The 18614-nt window shown below is 48.3% G+C and overlaps 1 protein-coding gene across 1 annotated transcript in view; it reads left to right on the top strand.

Annotated features, from left to right (window-relative positions):
• The window catches only part of C13H6orf136 (chromosome 13 C6orf136 homolog), a 201843-nt gene that overhangs the window by 91463 nt on the left and 91766 nt on the right, over positions 1 to 18614 (top strand). The window contains exon 4 of the mRNA XM_069635325.1: positions 5018 to 5218. Coding sequence (XP_069491426.1) covers positions 5018 to 5218 — 201 coding nt within the window. The remainder of the gene's footprint in view (positions 1 to 5017; positions 5219 to 18614) is intronic.

Raw genomic sequence — 18614 nt, 5'->3', positions numbered from 1 at the left:
ACCCCTGTGCGACTTCACAGGTGAGCTGCAAAGATGTTGTTCTAGAGGTATCCCAACTGATGGTGGCTTTCTCTGTAGGAGGTAAGTCGAAGGGCAATGTCCTGTCTGATGCCAAGGTGGTTGTACCGTATGTTGAGGCCTTGATGATCTACTTTGTTGAAGCCTGCGGCATGATCAAGGAGGCTGAGGCGTTACTCGTTGAGAATGTGTCAATCTTCCACGTTGATGGTAGGGGCTAGGGTGTAAATTGTTGAGGATGCTCCGGGGCTAGGGTGTAAATGGTTGAGGATGCTCCGGGGCTGGGGTGTAAATGGTTGAGGATGCTCCATCTGCTACTTGGATGGTGGGGGCTGGGGTGTAAATGGTTGAGGATGCTCCATCTGCCATTTGGATGGTGGGGGCTGGGGTGTAAATGGTTGAGGATGCTCCATCTGCCTCTTGGATGGTGGGGGCTGGGGTGTGAATGGTTGAGGATGCTCTGGGGCTGGGGTGTAAATGGTTGAGGATGCTCCATCTGCCATTTGGATGGTGGGGGCTGGGGGTGTAAATGGTTGAGGATGCTCTGGGGCTGGGGTGTAAATGGTTGAGGATGCTCCATCTGCCACTTGGATGGTGGGGGCTGGGGTGTAAATGGTTGAGGATGCTCCATCTGCTACTTGGATGGTGGGGGCTGAGGTGTAAATGGTTGAGGATGCTCCATCTGCTACTTGGATGGTGGGGGCTGGGGTGTAAATGGTTGAGGATGCTCCATCTGCAACTTGGATGGTGGGGGCTGGGGTGTGAATGGTTGAGGATGCTCTGGGGCTGGGGTGTAAATGGTTGAGGATGCTCCATCTGCCACTTGGATGGTGGGGGCTGGGGTGTAAATGGTTGAGGATGCTCCGGGGCTGGGGTGTAAATGGTTGAGGATGCTCCATCTGCCATTTGGATGGTGGGGGCTGGGGTGTAAATGGTTGAGGATGCTCCATCTGCCACTTGGATGGTGGGGGCTGGGGTGTAAATGGTTGAGGATGCTCTGGGGCTGGGGTGTAAATGGTTGAGGATGCTCCATCTGCCATTTGGATGGTGGGGGCTGGGGTGTAAATGGTTGAGGATGCTCCATCTGCCACTTGGATGGTGGGGGCTGGGGTGTAAATGGTTGAGGATGCTCCATCTGCTACTTGGATGGTGGGGGCTGGGGTGTAAATGGTTGAGGATGCTCCATCTGCTACTTGGATGGTGGGGGCTGGGGTGTAAATGGTTGAGGATGCTCCATCTGCCACTTGGATGGTGGGGGCTGGGGTGTGAATGGTTGAGGATGCTCTGGGGCTGGGGTGTAAATGGTTGAGGATGCTCCATCTGCCACTTGGATGGTGGGGGCTGGGGTGTAAATGGTTGAGGATGCTCCGGGGCTGGGGTGTAAATGGTTGAGGATGCTCCATCTGCTACTTGGATGGTGGGGGCTAGGGTGTAAATTGTTGAGGATGCTCCATCTGCCATTTGGATGGTGGGGGCTGGGGTGTGAATGGTTGAGGATGCTCTGGGGCTGGGGTGTAAATGGTTGAGGATGCTCCATCTGCCACTTGGATGGTGGGGGCTGGGGTGTAAATGGTTGAGGATGCTCCAGGGCTGGGGTGTAAATGGTTGAGGATGCTCCATCTGCTACTTGGATGGTGGGGGCTAGGGTGTAAATTGTTGAGGATGCTCCATCTGCCATTTGGATGGTGGGGGCTGGGGTGTAAATGGTTGAGGATGCTCCATCTGCTACTTGGATGGTGGGGGCTGGGGTGTAAATGGTTGAGGATGCTCCATCTGCTACTTGGATGGTGGGGGCTGGGGTGTAAATGGTTGAGGATGCTCCATCTGCCACTTGGATGGTGGGGGCTGGGGTGTGAATGGTTGAGGATGCTCTGGGGCTGGGGTGTAAATGGTTGAGGATGCTCCATCTGCCACTTGGATGGTGGGGGCTGGGGTGTAAATGGTTGAGGATGCTCAGGGGCTGGGGTGTAAATGGTTGAGGATGCTCCATCTGCCATTTGGATGGTGGGGGCTGGGGTATAAATGGTTGAGGATGCTCCATCTGCCTCTTGGATGGTGGGGGCTGGGGTGTGAATGGTTGAGGATGCTCTGGGGCTGGGGTGTAAATGGTTGAGGATGCTCCATCTGCCATTTGGATGGTGGGGGCTGGGGTGTAAATGGTTGAGGATGCTCTGGGGCTGGGGTGTAAATGGTTGAGGATGCTCCATCTGCCACTTGGATGGTGGGGGCTGGGGTGTAAATGGTTGAGGATGCTCCATCTGCTACTTGGATGGTGGGGGCTGGGGTGTAAATGGTTGAGGATGCTCCATCTGCTACTTGGATGGTGGGGGCTGGGGTGTAAATGGTTGAGGAAGCTCCATCTGCCACTTGGATGGTGGGGGCTGGGGTGTGAATGGTTGAGGATGCTCCGGGGCTGGGGTGTAAATGGTTGAGGATGCTCCATCTGCCATTTGGATGGTGGGGGCTGGGGTGTAAATGGTTGAGGATGCTCCATCTGCCACTTGGATGGTGGGGGCTGGGGTGTAAATGGTTGAGGATGCTCTGGGGCTGGGGTGTAAATGGTTGAGGATGCTCCATCTGCCATTTGGATGGTGGGGGGCTGGGGTGTAAATGGTTGAGGATGCTCCATCTGCCACTTGGATGGTGGGGGCTGGGGTGTAAATGGTTGAGGATGCTCCATCTGCTACTTGGATGGTGGGGGCTGGGGTGTAAATGGTTGAGGATGCTCCATCTGCCACTTGGATGGTGGGGGCTGGGGTGTGAATGGTTGAGGATGCTCTGGGGCTGGGGTGTAAATGGTTGAGGATGCTCCATCTGCCACTTGGATGGTGGGGGCTGGGGTGTAAATGGTTGAGGATGCTCCGGGGCTGGGGTGTAAATGGTTGAGGATGCTCCATCTGCTACTTGGATGGTGGGGGCTAGGGTGTAAATTGTTGAGGATGCTCCATCTGCCATTTGGATGGTGGGGGCTGGGGTGTGAATGGTTGAGGATGCTCTGGGGCTGGGGTGTAAATGGTTGAGGATGCTCCATCTGCCACTTGGATGGTGGGGGCTGGGGTGTAAATGGTTGAGGATGCTCCGGGGCTGGGGTGTAAATGGTTGAGGATGCTCCATCTGCTACTTGGATGGTGGGGGCTAGGGTGTAAATTGTTGAGGATGCTCCATCTGCCATTTGGATGGTGGGGGCTGGGGTGTAAATGGTTGAGGATGCTCCATCTGCTACTTGGATGGTGGGGGCTGGGGTGTAAATGGTTGAGGATGCTCCATCTGCTACTTGGATGGTGGGGGCTGGGGTGTAAATGGTTGAGGATGCTCCATCTGCCACTTGGATGGTGGGGGCTGGGGTGTGAATGGTTGAGGATGCTCTGGGGCTGGGGTGTAAATGGTTGAGGATGCTCCATCTGCCACTTGGATGGTGGGGGCTGGGGTGTAAATGGTTGAGGATGCTCAGGGGCTGGGGTGTAAATGGTTGAGGATGCTCCATCTGCCATTTGGATGGTGGGGGCTGGGGTGTAAATGGTTGAGGATGCTCCATCTGCCTCTTGGATGGTGGGGGCTGGGGTGTGAATGGTTGAGGATGCTCTGGGGCTGGGGTGTAAATGGTTGAGGATGCTCCATCTGCCATTTGGATGGTGGGGGCTGGGGTGTAAATGGTTGAGGATGCTCTGGGGCTGGGGTGTAAATGGTTGAGGATGCTCCATCTGCCACTTGGATGGTGGGGGCTGGGGTGTAAATGGTTGAGGATGCTCCATCTGCTACTTGGATGGTGGGGGCTGGGGTGTAAATGGTTGAGGATGCTCCATCTGCTACTTGGATGGTGGGGGCTGGGGTGTAAATGGTTGAGGATGCTCCATCTGCCACTTGGATGGTGGGGGCTGGGGTGTGAATGGTTGAGGATGCTCTGGGGCTGGGGTGTAAATGGTTGAGGATGCTCCATCTGCCACTTGGATGGTGGGGGCTGGGGTGTAAATGGTTGAGGATGCTCCGGGGCTGGGGTGTAAATGGTTGAGGATGCTCCATCTGCCATTTGGATGGTGGGGGCTGGGGTGTAAATGGTTGAGGATGCTCCATCTGCCACTTGGATGGTGGGGGCTGGGGTGTAAATGGTTGAGGATGCTCTGGGGCTGGGGTGTAAATGGTTGAGGATGCTCCATCTGCCATTTGGATGGTGGGGGGCTGGGGTGTAAATGGTTGAGGATGCTCCATCTGCCACTTGGATGGTGGGGGCTGGGGTGTAAATGGTTGAGGATGCTCCATCTGCTACTTGGATGGTGGGGGCTGGGGTGTAAATGGTTGAGGATGCTCCATCTGCTACTTGGATGGTGGGGGCTGGGGTGTAAATGGTTGAGGATGCTCCATCTGCCACTTGGATGGTGGGGGCTGGGGTGTGAATGGTTGAGGATGCTCTGGGGCTGGGGTGTAAATGGTTGAGGATGCTCCATCTGCCACTTGGATGGTGGGGGCTGGGGTGTAAATGGTTGAGGATGCTCAGGGGCTGGGGTGTAAATGGTTGAGGATGCTCCATCTGCCACTTGGATGGTGGGAGCTGGGATGTAAATGGTTGAGGATGCTCTGGCTCCCACTTGGATGGTGGGTGGCTTTGTGCTGCATCTGGGAAACGGCCCACATTTTCTTTGTAGCTAGTAATACATGTGTATCCTCTGCAGATATTGATTTGAACAGATGAGCACTTCTGCAGGAATTACCGAGGCGGGCATACAAGGTGCTTGGGTTTATGGGACATATTGATTGTAAGGCATGAAGTAACTGCAACACTTTCTTCAGTTTTGTATCTACCATATTTGTTTGTTCCTAGTGTTCCCTTGGGAATGCACAGCATGCAACTGGGATGCTGCTTGCTGCAGTTAAGTCTGCTAGTCCTGGCTTGGGACATCCTTGCCTGAGACTGTGTGCTCTGACGGCAAGTGAGCAGCCATCACTGGTCGTTTTGCCTTCTCACCGAGCAGCTGTTGATTTTCTTCCACTAATCTCTCCGCAGTGGCCGACCCATGTATCAGGCTGTGCTGACTGTCTTTCGCTTCCTGGCTTGGAACTATTTTGCTGATGTCCACATGGAGGTACTGAAACTGACGCAGCACCCTGAAAACTGGAGCATTCAGGCCCGCTGGCGGGTGACTGGGCTTCCTTTCCACATGCTCCTTCTACGCTTTTACAGAAAAGATAAAGCTGAGCTGTACAGGTAAGGATGAGGGATGGAAGGTGTGTGGGACGCGGAAGGGGCCTGTCGGACGGGCCATATTCTTAGCAGTACCAGGGCCATTTGCCTATGGAATGTGGACACATCTGGTTGCAAACTTGATGTTCAAGTATATATGAAGTGTTACTTACCGTAGTGACTACGTACTCCTAGTCCATAGTCCCCTTTCCTCCATCCTGTATGGGCGTCCCTCACTAGGGAAAGGAACTGAACCTTTTTCACCATAAAAATAACACTTTCCCTTTTAACTTTTATCTGCGTGGCCCTGGGAGCATTCGCTCCCCTATCCCCACCCATCAGCGCCACACCTCAGTCCCCTTTGACGCATCAGCAGTATTGAACTGTTCAACCTTGCTGCTCTTTTTAGGGGGAAGGATGGTGGGACATATGGAGGAAAGGGGACCATGGATTAGTACATTAGTCACTCTGGTGGGTAACTCTTAATTACTCTCCCGTCCCCTTTCCTGCATCCTGTATGGGCGACTACAACTGATACAACGTCCTGCCGATGAGAGCTTGACACTCTAGGCAAGTAGATTACGGAGGACAGCCTGGCCAAATTCTGCGTCAGCCCTGCCACTGGTATCCAGACAGTAGTGCTTGCAGAAGGTTGATTAAGTGGCGTATGTCGCTGCCCTGCCAATCACTGGCCACGGTACGTGGTGTTGGAAGGCAACAGCCGTTGCCTTGACCCTGATGGCGTGAACGTGCATGCCCCTTGGTAATTCTTTGTGCTGAGCCTTGTATTCCTCCTGGATGGCAGCAGTCATCCATCTGACTATTGAAGCTTTGGACACTTGCTGTCCAGGCCTTGAGCTGCCAAATGTGAAAAATAAGGCGCCCGTCTTGCAAAAGTCCTTGGTCCTGTCCAGGTAGAATGTTCTTCTGATGTCTAAACAGTGGAGAGCCTTCCCTGCGTCTTCCTTTGGGTTTGGAAAGAAAGTGGGGAGCACAATTTCTTTGTTATTGTTGGAGGAGACCACCTTTTGGTAGGAACCTGGGGTGAGTTTGGAGCACAACCTTGTCCTGATGGAAATGGTGTAGGGCTCGGAAGCCACCATCGCCTAAATCTCGCTAACTCTGCGAGCTGAAGTAATGATAATAATGTGTTATTTATATAGCGCCTTTATCCAAAGCACTTTACAGAGCACATATTTACATACAATATCACCCAACCGAAATTGGTACTCATTTATCGACCTCAGAAGGATGAAAGGCTCAGTTGGCCTTGCCGGGATTCGAACCTGCGACCTGCAGATCACGCTCAGATCGCAGCAGCGAGCGCACAACCCGCTGAGCTATCTTACCGGCATGAAGTAAGCCTCACTAGTATCGCTGCCTTGAGCGTGACCAATTTGATGTCCACAGGCTCTAACGGTTTGTGCGCGAGGGTGCTAAGAAAAACGTTGAGATCCCAGACTGGGTGCGTGTGTCTGACAGGTGGGTACAGCCTGGTTAACCTCCGTAAATGCCTCTTCTACTGGATTGACCTAGGAGAAGGTAAACCTGCCAGAGTTCCTGTATGCGCCAATGGCCACTAGGTATGTCCTGCAGGTGTCGGCCTGGACCCGTGATCTGGCTAATTTACGTGGATAAAGACACACCTGGTGCAGAGTGCAGTATAGCTTGTCCGCTCGATTTTCCTTGGACCAGAGGCAGAACCTGGTCCATTTGCTCTTGTACCGCTTTCAAGTAGCCCGACTCCGTGTGTGATTGCTAGGTTGTCACGAAACAGCAGGAGATGGTCACCTGCACATGTACCAGGCTGCTAGGGCTAGCCTCTTGGTACAAGGGTGAATTACCCCACACCCCAGTCCTCCACCAGGGCTGTGCCAGGAGGGGGGCCAATCCTGAACAGGAGAGGGACTGCTGGGTGGACAGACAGCTGCAGAAGGTCTGCGAACCAAGGTTTGGCCGGCCACTGGGGTGTTATGAGAATAAGACTCAGCCGCTGGGACTGCCTGATCATGAAAACAACCTTGTGGATGAACGGGGTCGGATATACTCGCATACTGCCACATCCCGTCCCAGGACGCGAACTGCTGACTAGTTCGGTTGCTCTCCGTCGCAAACAAGTATGTGACCGGGATGACCCCCACCTGCTGGAAATGTCTCATAGGACTCTCTCTTTCCGTTGCCATTCATAGTCGTCGGTGCCCAACCGCCTGCTGGTTAGTTAGAATTGGGGGGGGGGGGCAACTGCAGGATGAAACTTGTGTGCGAGAGGAGTTGAGTCAAAAGCAGACGGTAAGAGACAGTAAAGGAAATGGTTGCATATCTCAGGCCTCCCAGGTGCACTGCTGAGATCCAGATGTCCTGCGCAATTACCCACTCCCAGATGCAGAGGGCCAGCCTGCATAGGAGTGGGGATCTGGTGCCCCCTTGCTTGTTGAGGTAGTACTTGCAGGCAGAGTTGTCCGTCCGAATGCAAACTGCACTGCTCCTGATAAATGGGAGGAATGCCTTGAGTGCAAGCCAAATGGCCATCGTTTCCAGCCAGCTGATGTGATTTTGGTTTTTTCTTGGTCGGTCTGAGACCACAGACCGTGCACAGAATGCATCGCGAGGGTAGCACCCCACCATGTAGTGAGGAATCCGTAGTTCTGGTATTATCCGCCAGAGTGGGCCTGAATGGTCTGCACAACACGAGGTTCGCCTCCTGCCTGCACAAAGTGAGGTCCTGCTGTAGGTGAGCGGGTATAGTGACCTGGACTCCTTGATGTTCCAATTCCTGATCCCAGGATGCAACAAAATGAAGCTGCAGCCTTCTCATTTGCAACCTGGTGTATGGTATGGCCAGGAGGCATGACACCAGTTCTCCCAGCAGGTGCTGGTACCACCAGGCCGCAGTTTTATTTTTTATTTTGCAATTTAAAAAGGGCACATCTGGGAGCTGAATTTGACAAAGGAAGACATTACATAGGTAGATAGACGGGGAGACACGCATACTTTACAGATGTAGGACATGAATACAATAATTGAAGATGGCATGATATTGCAGCCATCTTAAAATTACTGGTGATAACCTCTGTCGCGGTTCGCTCACTGGAGGGTAGGCTTTAGTTACAGGTTGCCTGAGAAAAGAGATGTGTTTTGAGTTGTTTTCTGAAGGTCCAGAAGGAGACTTCAGATCTTAGTCTAGCTGGAAGTGTTCAGTGTTTCACAGCTATTGTGGGGAGACTGCTACCTCCTGCTTTTGCTCGTTTGAATCTAGGTGTGGCATTCCTTCTTGTGTTAGAGATGTGAGATGTTTTCGGAATATTTAGGGCTGCTCTCGGGGCGTTGTTTTGTAGGACCTGTAATTTTTCTGAGGTTCTGGCTTTTAGTGCCCACGTAGAAGGCATTGCTGTAGTCCAGTCTTGTCAGGATGAGGGCTCTGGCCGGTGTGGTGCAGCTGTCAGGGGGCTGATGCTGTGGCATTAACTTGTTTGGAACATATCTGGGAAGCGTCTAGGTAAAAAAACCAGGTTTTTTACTTATTTAGAAACCTTTATGATGATGCCATCTATGTTAAAGGAGTCATCGCCTTAAACTCGAAGTTGTGAGCCTAGGAGGAGAAATTCGGTCTTGTCGTTTAAGCAAAAATCATGGTGAGCCATCCATGTTTGAATGGTTTGGTAGATGGTGTTGAGGTTGGCTGAATCAACGTCATGAAAGCCGGTGATGGGAATGAGGATTAGGTGTGGTCTGCATAATTGATGTATGTGACCCCCAAATCATTGAGGCAGTCAAAAAGGGGCTTAGTAAAAATGTTGTAGAGTAGATTGCGGATTACATTGCAGTCTGAGGCAGTCTACATTTTGCTCCAGGGTTCCAGTCTGTTTACTGTGCCCATCATCCTGCTGTGGGAGGATCCATCAAAACCCCTTGCGGGCCGCGGAGTAGATTGCTGATTAGATTGCATCTGAGGCTGTCTATGGCAGCGGAGGATGGGAGGCTAAAAGCGACCGAAGGACACTTTCTACGAAGCTCCAGACCACACTGCCAGGAAATGAATGGGAGCATGACTGACCCTGCGACGAACGATGGCAACCGGCAAGAGGCAGCCGTGTTATCAGGTAGGAGACTTTGCATAAACTCATGTCTGACAATTCCTCCCCAATTCCTTTCCCCGCACGACGCACCCGGAGGGTGAGCCGACGTTAAGACACATTCAAGGAACTTGCTCTCGATTACCGGCTTTTGTGCACTGAAAAGACACCAAGAGGAACACACCTCCCACAAATAAACGATTGAGAGGTATTAATCAATCTTGCCATTTACCGAGAGGTGCATCGATTAACTTTGAGACCGCGATTACTACATTGTTGCCTTTAAATGCGAAGGCTTTCCTGGCTACCCAATTCTGACGAGCGTGAATACACAGCTGTCTTCGGAAACAGCAATAAACTCAATAGCAGAAGAAGAGATCTTTGAACAAAGCCTCGAGCACTTCTCCCACTTGGTGCCGGGACAGAACCCAGCCGCCACTGCTGCGGTGGACGGAGTGGCAGCGATTTCGCCAAATCAGGTGGGACCGGGAAAGGGCGAGACTCCAAAAACGCCCATTGCGCTCAGCATAAACAACTTAAGTATGAACCTCTCTCAGGTCGCAGCACAAATTGACATTCATTCTGTAGTTGAGAGAGGACCTGATCAGCCCTTGCAAAAAACAAAGGGAATCGCAATCCATAAAATTGGATTTATGGATGAAGATACGATGGGGGAAGAGGATTCTAACCTATCGAGCTTGATAATAGCAAAATCAGTCCTTGAAGACATCATCGCCCAGCTACCGTTAAAGACAATCGACTCACTCACCCAGCCAAGCTCATTTGAAAACTAACAATGGCACTTGAGAGTCTAAAAAGAAGGGTGTTACTAGAACAAAGACAAGGCCAGTAAACGCGCGGGTCCACCTAATAATAATAATAATAATAATAATAATAATAATCAATGCGAACCCGCGGTTGACTGCAAGGAAACGGAGAACACCAGGGACGAAAACCCCCTGAGCTAAGACGTCCTTTCAAACTGTCAGAAAAGAAGTGAACTGTTCCTCACCCCTGCCCGTCAATACCGTGGTGGACTTTTTTAAGAAAAAGCTTTGCCCCGTTAATGAAGGAGTAGGGGAAATATCAGACGCAGAAATTCTACAAGCCTAAGAAGACCAATTTGAAAAGGTCCCAAAAACTACAGAAAGGATCCAAGCACAAAGTGGGGAAAAATAGCCCAACGATCTGGAAAACCAGCAGCAGTAAGATGGCATTTTGGCAAACTGGCCCTGAATAGCTGGAATACGATGCCAGCGACTTCTGGGTCTAGAAACCTAGAAGCGGAACCTGAGAACTATTCAAATAAAGTGAATAAAAGTCCAAAGGTGGTCGCTGAAACCACAACAGTAGAGGCTGAACACCCAGAAACGCCAGCTCAGGCCATATGCCACAAAGAAGATTCTCATCAGATACCAAAGGAGGCGGGCCGAGCTCCAACTATCCACATTCCCAGACAAACCATAGGAATGAAAGAAATGTCGACTTGGGGGCAGAGCGGTGGACTACAGACCAGCGGCCGCTAGCCTTATGACCAACATAGAACTAACACCAACACACGGGTCTGCCACGATTACTCCTCACATAACAGACACTTAAGAGAAATATCTCAAACAGCATCAAAGGAATCCCCAAATAAAAAACTGGATCTGTTAACAATCATGTCAACGGTTACTATAGCATTGGCCCCCTTTTCTAAGCTTTATGAAGTCCTCAGTGAAACTTTAAAAGACCATACTTGTATGATGGTGCTGATTTATACAAGGCTTATATACCTGGAAGGATATATAATGGCCAAAACAAAGGTAATTCCAAATAAAAGGGATTACACTACAGTTACCTTGAACTGGAGTTCCAATCTGCAAGAGCATAACCAAAGCAACCAGGAAAGAAAACCTGTTCAGTTGACGCTCAATTGAAATTACATTAAAGGATCAAGCTGTAATTCAGATGATGGGTGAAACAATTGTCGATCTGACAATACCCACGGCTCAAATTGTGGCGAGACAAACCATTTTACAAACCTCCAATTCCAAAACTAGCGCAGTCACTCAAAAGCAGACGGTAAGAGACAGTAAAGGAAATAGTTGCATATCTCAGGCCTCCCAGATCAACATTCAGAAAGATTCACCCTCAAATCAAGTGCAAGAAAACTCCCAAAGACTTGAGAAAAAAGATGCCAAGCCAACTTCGTTTGGAATATTTGCAGTGAAACCACCCCTCGCACCAGAAAGCGATCCAAGGAAAAAACTAAATAAGGAGTCGAGACCTAGTACAAATGCCCATCCGATTGACAAAGGAGTCAAGGAAAGAAGGGTAGTACTTCTTAAAATTAAAGAAAAAAGGACAGACTCCACTCAGATCATAACAGAGAAAGGTGGAACACCAAAGGAAAAAAGGAAAGCTTACGACTCATCCGATTTGACGGAAGAATCGGAAGACGCCGTTGATCTACTGGACATGAGTCTCCATACAGTTAATCTGAATTGAACAGCTTGGGATGCCAGAAAAGAAAAGCAGATAGTCATTGGGACAGAGATCTATCAGACGAACTGAGGATGAAAAGGCTTACACTGGAACGCCCAACTAAACATTTCTTAACGATGGAGGAAAAAACGAAAAGGATGTGGAACATCGATCAGAGGAAGCAAGAGACTCAACAGAGAGTTGGAGACCAAAAATCCTCCAACAATTATTTATCAGACGATTCAAAGAGACCAGCTAAAATCTACCAAAGCTAGACAGTCACCAAAGCTCGAGAGATGCATCTCCAGTACATCAAGAGAAATCTAGGTACAGCTACCGGCATAGATCCTCAGGAGAGAGATCTAGACCAAGAGCAAAATATACCTCAGAACAAAGATCTCGGAAAGAGGGCAATGGTATAAACAAAGCACCGTACCGGAAGAAAGCAGAAAACACCTTGCCCAGGAGTATCTTCAAACTGGTACGTGTGTGCTGGACCGCGAAGACCGTCTGATCCTAAACAGAAGGACAATATTGAAACTATTCACTCATATACCATGCCTGAGACATTTGCGAACTGAAGATTTAGAAATCGTAGAACCTGGACAAAAAGGGCGATTGTTCCTATCTTCACATTGAATCGCCCACTGCAGTACATATGCTGAGGAAGGCAACTGAGAAACTTTTAATCCTAGGCTATGATCTCAGCGAATTACTGACTGGCAGTGACTCGCAGTCTAGTTATAGACATCATGATATAGAGGTGTATTCAGGAAGACCTAGGACTTGCGCGAGATCTGCTGAGAAACGGAGTGCCAAGATATTGAGGACGAGAAGATCGGTATGCCCCAGTTTTGCAGACTGAACATAACTTGCGCCATAACAAACACAAAGAGAATACAGATCAGAAAATCACCAAAGAGAAGCCCACCCAGAGAGAGGAAGGAATAGGCTGTTTATTGTAGAAGAAATGGAAGATCAAAATCCCCAAACTCAAGGGAGTGGGAGGAATTTGCAGACTTCAAGGACTTACAAAGACAGCCAAATGGCCCAGTGCCAACTCTAAAAGTAACCTTTGATCAAGCGATTGGAGAGGAAAACACTGCAAAAAAACTACCACCAATAAACCAAGTAAACCTTAGAACGAAGACGACCCAACCAAATGGTCGTCGATCTCTACAGCTCTGACTGCTGAAGTCTCTAGCCATCAAGAAGAAGCCGCATAAGCAATCGGTCGACTCACACGAAGAACCAAGGACTAAACCAACTGTCCTTGGCTTCTTGGAACACCAGAGGATTCGGCCATCTGACGTCACAAAGTGATATAAACTTGGGCGACTTCGACGTGATAAGCCTTCAAGAAACCTGGCTGCAAATTAAACCAGGTTTGGATGGCTATGATCTAGAATTTTCTGCAGCATATAAGGGTCTTAAAGGGCGCCCAATGTCAGGCCTGCTAACATCCTTTCGATCCAGTAGTGGCCTCCATCTGACATCGCTACCGAGCACAAAATTCATTCAAGCCTCTTTGGTGGCTTGGCAAAGGCCTAGTACAAAGAACAATGAAAAGTTGATGGACAACATGAGGTTTGTAAATATGTACTGGAATCCACAAGGGCTTTTTTTTTTTTAAAACGATGGGGAAACTAATAGACAATGCGTACGAGCTACATCCAGTAAAACACATGTGGCGACCTAAACGCAGTCTGTTCATAGATAGGGAACCCAAACCTTAACTCAATAGGATCAGCAGCTGCCATGGAGAGATGTAGATGGTCGGCCTTGATGAAATCGAATGATCTACACAACCAGCACTGGATAAAAGATGAAAACAAGCCCCATATCCCAACCTGGGAACATGATGGACATGGTGGAACTATAGATCATATCTGTGTCGAGAGAATTTGTACCTCTATTACAGAGCTTCGACATTCAGCTAACAAGAAATAGTGACAACAATATGCTGATTACAACTTGGAAAGCGCCACATCTGTACCAACCTATGATGTCAATTGATCTGGAAAGTAGCAAAGGTGATACCAGACTTGGGTTAACGGAAGCAGCAATCATCCGACCTAACAAGACAATACCGGAGGAGCAGTCGTCTAGACAGATCAGACCACACTCCAAAAATTGACTACAAACCATTAGCCTTTTGCCGGAAATCAACCAGAAATCGGCAAATATCAAAACCAACAATCCACATCTATAATCAACAACTTGTAGATAAAAGAAGGCTGGTTCGACAAGCAATAAGGCTCACGAAATGAAACTACTTGGCTGAGCTAAAAGATAAAGCTAAGGATTCTGTAAGTAAATACAGAAACTGGGTGCGAAACCATATAATCTCTCTGCATCAAGAAGATTCCCAAGCCATGCTACAAAGCCGTTGTAGCAAGAATATAGGCACATTTTGGTCCCTAATAAATTCAACTGGAAAGGAGACCAACGACACACTCCAGAACAACGTGGGTGAAAGGAAATGGACCTACCACTTCACAGCCTTGTATAAAAAAATAGAAGGTAATGAAGTCCAGACAGAACATCTTGAAGATGACGATTGGAAGATCGCATATGACACTGAATCAATCCTAGTAAAGATTAAGAAACTAAACCGATCTAGAGCGCCAAGCCCAGACAGGGTTACAAACCTCGACCTGAAACACCATGAGTTCTGGGCCCCGTTCATCAGCAAAGTTTTCCAAAACTGTGTCAAAACAAGATCGATACCAGCTTCTTGGAAAACACGAATTTAGTGCCAATTTCTTTTAAAAGGGGTGCAAAAGATAATCCACAACACTATCGTCCTATTGTACACTATTGGGAAAATCTTTGCGTCATTTGCTTTGGATAACTTCCAAGAATGGTCAAAAGAGGCAGGATGCAATGACCCGTTTCAGACGGGTTTTGTGAAGGACACAGGAACACCTGTTAACATCCTCTTGCTGAACACCTTGAAGGCCAAAGTGATGGAAGGGAGCCCCCGCACTTTCATGGTATTCGTTGACCTGGTTCAAGCCTTTGACCAGGTCAACCGAGAAATACTATGGCAAAAACTGGAGACTCGGAAATGTACTGGATCAGTACTGGCTCCAATAAAGGCCCTATATACAGATACAACAATGCGGGTCAAATTGAGCCGATACGGCCATCTGTTAGAAACTATCATCACAGCCTGGGAAGTAAAACAAGAATGCCCCCTGGCTCCCGCTTTGTATAACTTCTAAACAGTGGATTGGAAGATTGAAGAGCAAAAAGTAAGAGCTTTTCCTCCGACCTTGGTTGAAGTTAAAATATCACGATTATTGTACGCTGATATTATCATAATGGATCAAACGGCCATGGGCCTCCAAAGAAAACTAACCAATTTGGCAACCTTCATCAGAGAAAACAACTTAGAACTCAATAAAACGAAAACAAAGATAATGGCTTTAAAAAAACAGAACTAAAATGGTTTGCAGATGGAGTTCACTTGGAAAAGGGTCAAGAGCTTCAAGTATCTAGGAATAACGCTGAGCAACAGTCCAAAAGAGCTCCCGATAAAAAAAATTCTGTATGAGAAAACAAAAGCAATGATAGTGCAGACTAAAGCGGTAGATGGGGAAATACGGCCGTTTTTCTTTCGTACCAGCCTTGAACTACTACAGAACCAAGTTAGTACCAGGATTAATTTATGGAACCGAAGCGATGCCCTACTTACCTGAAGATCTCTGGCCCAAATTTGAAGGCCTTTTTTGGTGCAAAGTCCTGAATCTACCCCAGTCAACACCAGTTGCGCTGATCCGATCTGAACTGAGCCTAATATCGCTGGGCGCAATGGTAGCTCGTAACACCATAATGCTATACTGGAAAGTAATCAATCCGCAAGCCCAGAAATCTTCAACATCTTAAGGAAAGAGATGAGGGGGGCAAGAAACTCTAAACACAACAAGAGATGAATTGGTGAATACTCCAATGAAAATCAAAAAAGCAGTCAGAACTTGACTGGATCAACACACTGGAACAAGTTGCTAAATGCAAGCTCACAAGATTTTGGCCGACAAGCATTAAAAAGCTAAATCAAATGGCAACTTACTTAGAAAAATTTCCAGATAAGCGGCTACAACCAAGATACTTAAGAATATGTCTAAATTTGCCAAAAAAATGAATGAGATCTTGGCACTAAGGAACAAATCGGTCTCGAGTTAATGCCGTTTTTGTAGACAAGCAAAGTCTCACATGAAACAATAAGGCATCTGCTACTGGTATGCCAAGGAACTGTCACAGCATGTGCGACGTTCCTTGAATCTATTTTTTATGCTTTTTGCACCTACGACAAGGAGGCATGGCGGTCTTGCCTAATGAGTGGAACAAAAACAGCCTGGGTGATTGCAGTTTAAAACATTTTTTAATCATTACAGCTGGAACACTTGGGGACATGAACTAAATTCAATAAAGAAACTTCCTAATTTGTTGCAACTTCTCCATGGTGGTAAAGATTAAACTGACATTGAATCTTGTAGAAATTCTAGTTCAATTAAAACAAGTAAATAAAAAAATGTAAAAAAAATGTGTAGAGGGTTGGGGAGACACATGAGCCTTGTGCTTCGCCACAAGTGACTGGACTGGGTTGGGCTGCTGTGCTCGTGGAGAAGAATCTCATTGTTCTGTTAGTGAGGAAAGATTGTATGCATTGGATGGCTTTAGGTGAGAAGTGGGCTGCTGATGCTAAATGATTGCACAACATTTTATGATCAACCAGACCAAATGCTGTAGCGAGGTAGAGTAGGAGGAGCAGGGCTAGTTTGCCTTTTGTCTATGAAACCATCCATTTGCATTTTCAGATCTAGGAGAGCGGTTTCCGTCCCATATCTAGGGCGGAAGCCGGATTGGCACAGGCCAATGAGTTTGATTTCCAAGTGGTTTTGTATCTGGAGATAACGCTACTCTATCCAGTATTTTTGTGTAAAAAGGGCACTGTGGTAATAGGCCGGTAGTTGGTTGGTATATTGGTCGAGGTGAAGGCTTTTTTAACAGCGGGAGAACCCATGCATTTTTAGGTTGGTGGGGACAGTACTGTTTTCATATGAGGCGTTAATTAGGCTTGTAATGAATGGAGTACGTTCGCGGCACAATCCTTGATTATCATTGCTGGGCAAGGGTTGCGTTGACAGCTTGAAGGTTTTAGGCTTGTGATGATTTTAAGGACTTCCTCATTCAAGACCGTGGAGAATTCGAATTAAGTGTATAGTACTGTTGGACAGGGGCATCAGTTTGGTAAGGTCATTGGTCCTGTTGGATGGTGGACCTTTTGGATTCAATTTTGCTTTGAAGTAGCTCAATTTTGTCGGAGAGTGCTTTCTGGATGGTAGTGCACCAAATTGTCTTTATTACAGATTCAGCTGGAGGTACCAGGGACTCCAATTCTCTCAGTATAGCGAAGAGTTCCTTGGTTCCCGATTTGTTGTTGGTTATTCTCTCGTTATAAGATGAGCTTTTAGTTTGTATGATAGCCTGTTTGTATTTGTGGGCTACGCTAGCAAATTTAGTTTTGTTGAGTTTGCTAGGAGATTTTATCCAGTTAGCTTCGGCAGTTCTTAGAACTCCTCAAAACGTGGATGGTTGGCGTGAACCACGAGTTGATATGCGCTGTTGATCTGGCTTTATGCATGGAGAGGGGACCAGTTTGTCAATGGCTGCGAGAACTGTTTTGTTGCAGAGTTCTACCATCATGGAGGGGTCATTGGTACCTATGTCTTGCTATGTTAGGATTGGGTGCATCATAGGTAGTATCTTATTAGCCGTGATGTTTCTTTTGTTTCTGGATAGGGCCGATGGTGCTACCATAGGGAGGTTGGTCGGCTTGGCATTCTTAGTGATGTTTAAGGTGATAAGGTGGTGGTCTGACCATGGACAAAGGGCATTAGACGTTATGTCGGTATTGCAGTTTAGGCCAGCCAACCAGTCGAGGATGCAGCCTTTTGTATGTGTAGGGTTCTGGATGCAGTGCAAAAAACCTAGTGCTGAGATGGCCTTGGCAAGGGAGAGCGCATTCTTGTCCAAGGGGTCATTCAGGCCTGGGTTGAAGTCGCCCAGGAGAAGTGTTTGGGAGCTAGGTTTGGTGTTGATTGATACGAGTTGGGATACATCGTCCTCAAATGATAGTACGGGGGCCAGGCAGTCTGTAGATAAGGTGGATGCTCAATGTGGTGCTGGGTTAAAAGGCGAGTTTTGCTGAGAACTTCACCTGCGTGTAGCAAAGTGTTTGGAATTTTTCTAATGTTAAGGGAGTTTTTTGCAATGATAGCTACCCCCCTCATTTTGCCAGAGGTCTGTCGGTTCTGAGAATTTTGTAATTTTCTGGGACAGCAAGTGGGAGAGCAGGGCCTGCTGCCGCATGTAGCCAGGTTTCCATGATTGCTATGAAGTCGAGGTTATGGGTGGTGACTGTCTGTAATGTCGAGTGCATGTGCGGGGAGTGATCTGGTGTTGATGATTGCTCCCTGGATCACTAGGATCTGAGTCTGCTTGCTCGCATAGATGGGTTTGGGTGCCGCTGAGAGGCATGACGATGGCCTGAGTAGGTGAAGGTGCGTGAATTAGGATACGTAGTTGGGCGGGGTGCTGCACAAGGAATGTGGGGGCCTGTTCTTTGTGACGCTAGGGTATTTGGTTGTCTCGGTGTGAATGTTGGTGGCTCGGTAGGTGAGTAATGTATTCCTTCTGGAGGTGGATGGGGTTGAAGTAGAGTGGGAGTCTCTACTGATCTCAGTGTGCGAGGTCGGTCTCTGGTTTCCGGTGGCTGGCTGGCAGGAAAGGATGGCAAGTTTCAGTGTAATGGTGTAAGTGGTTAAGAGCCGTCTTAGCGGTAGGGTGGAACTGGGGGCATCTTAACTGCATTT

The sequence above is a fragment of the Ambystoma mexicanum genome, chromosome 13 (assembly GCF_040938575.1).
Source record: "Ambystoma mexicanum isolate Mex_15411 chromosome 13, UKY_AmexF1_1, whole genome shotgun sequence".
Classification (NCBI taxonomy): Eukaryota; Metazoa; Chordata; class Amphibia; order Caudata; family Ambystomatidae; genus Ambystoma; species Ambystoma mexicanum.
The sequence above is the reverse complement of the archived record's forward strand: the minus strand, read 5'-3'. Positions and strand labels throughout refer to the sequence as shown.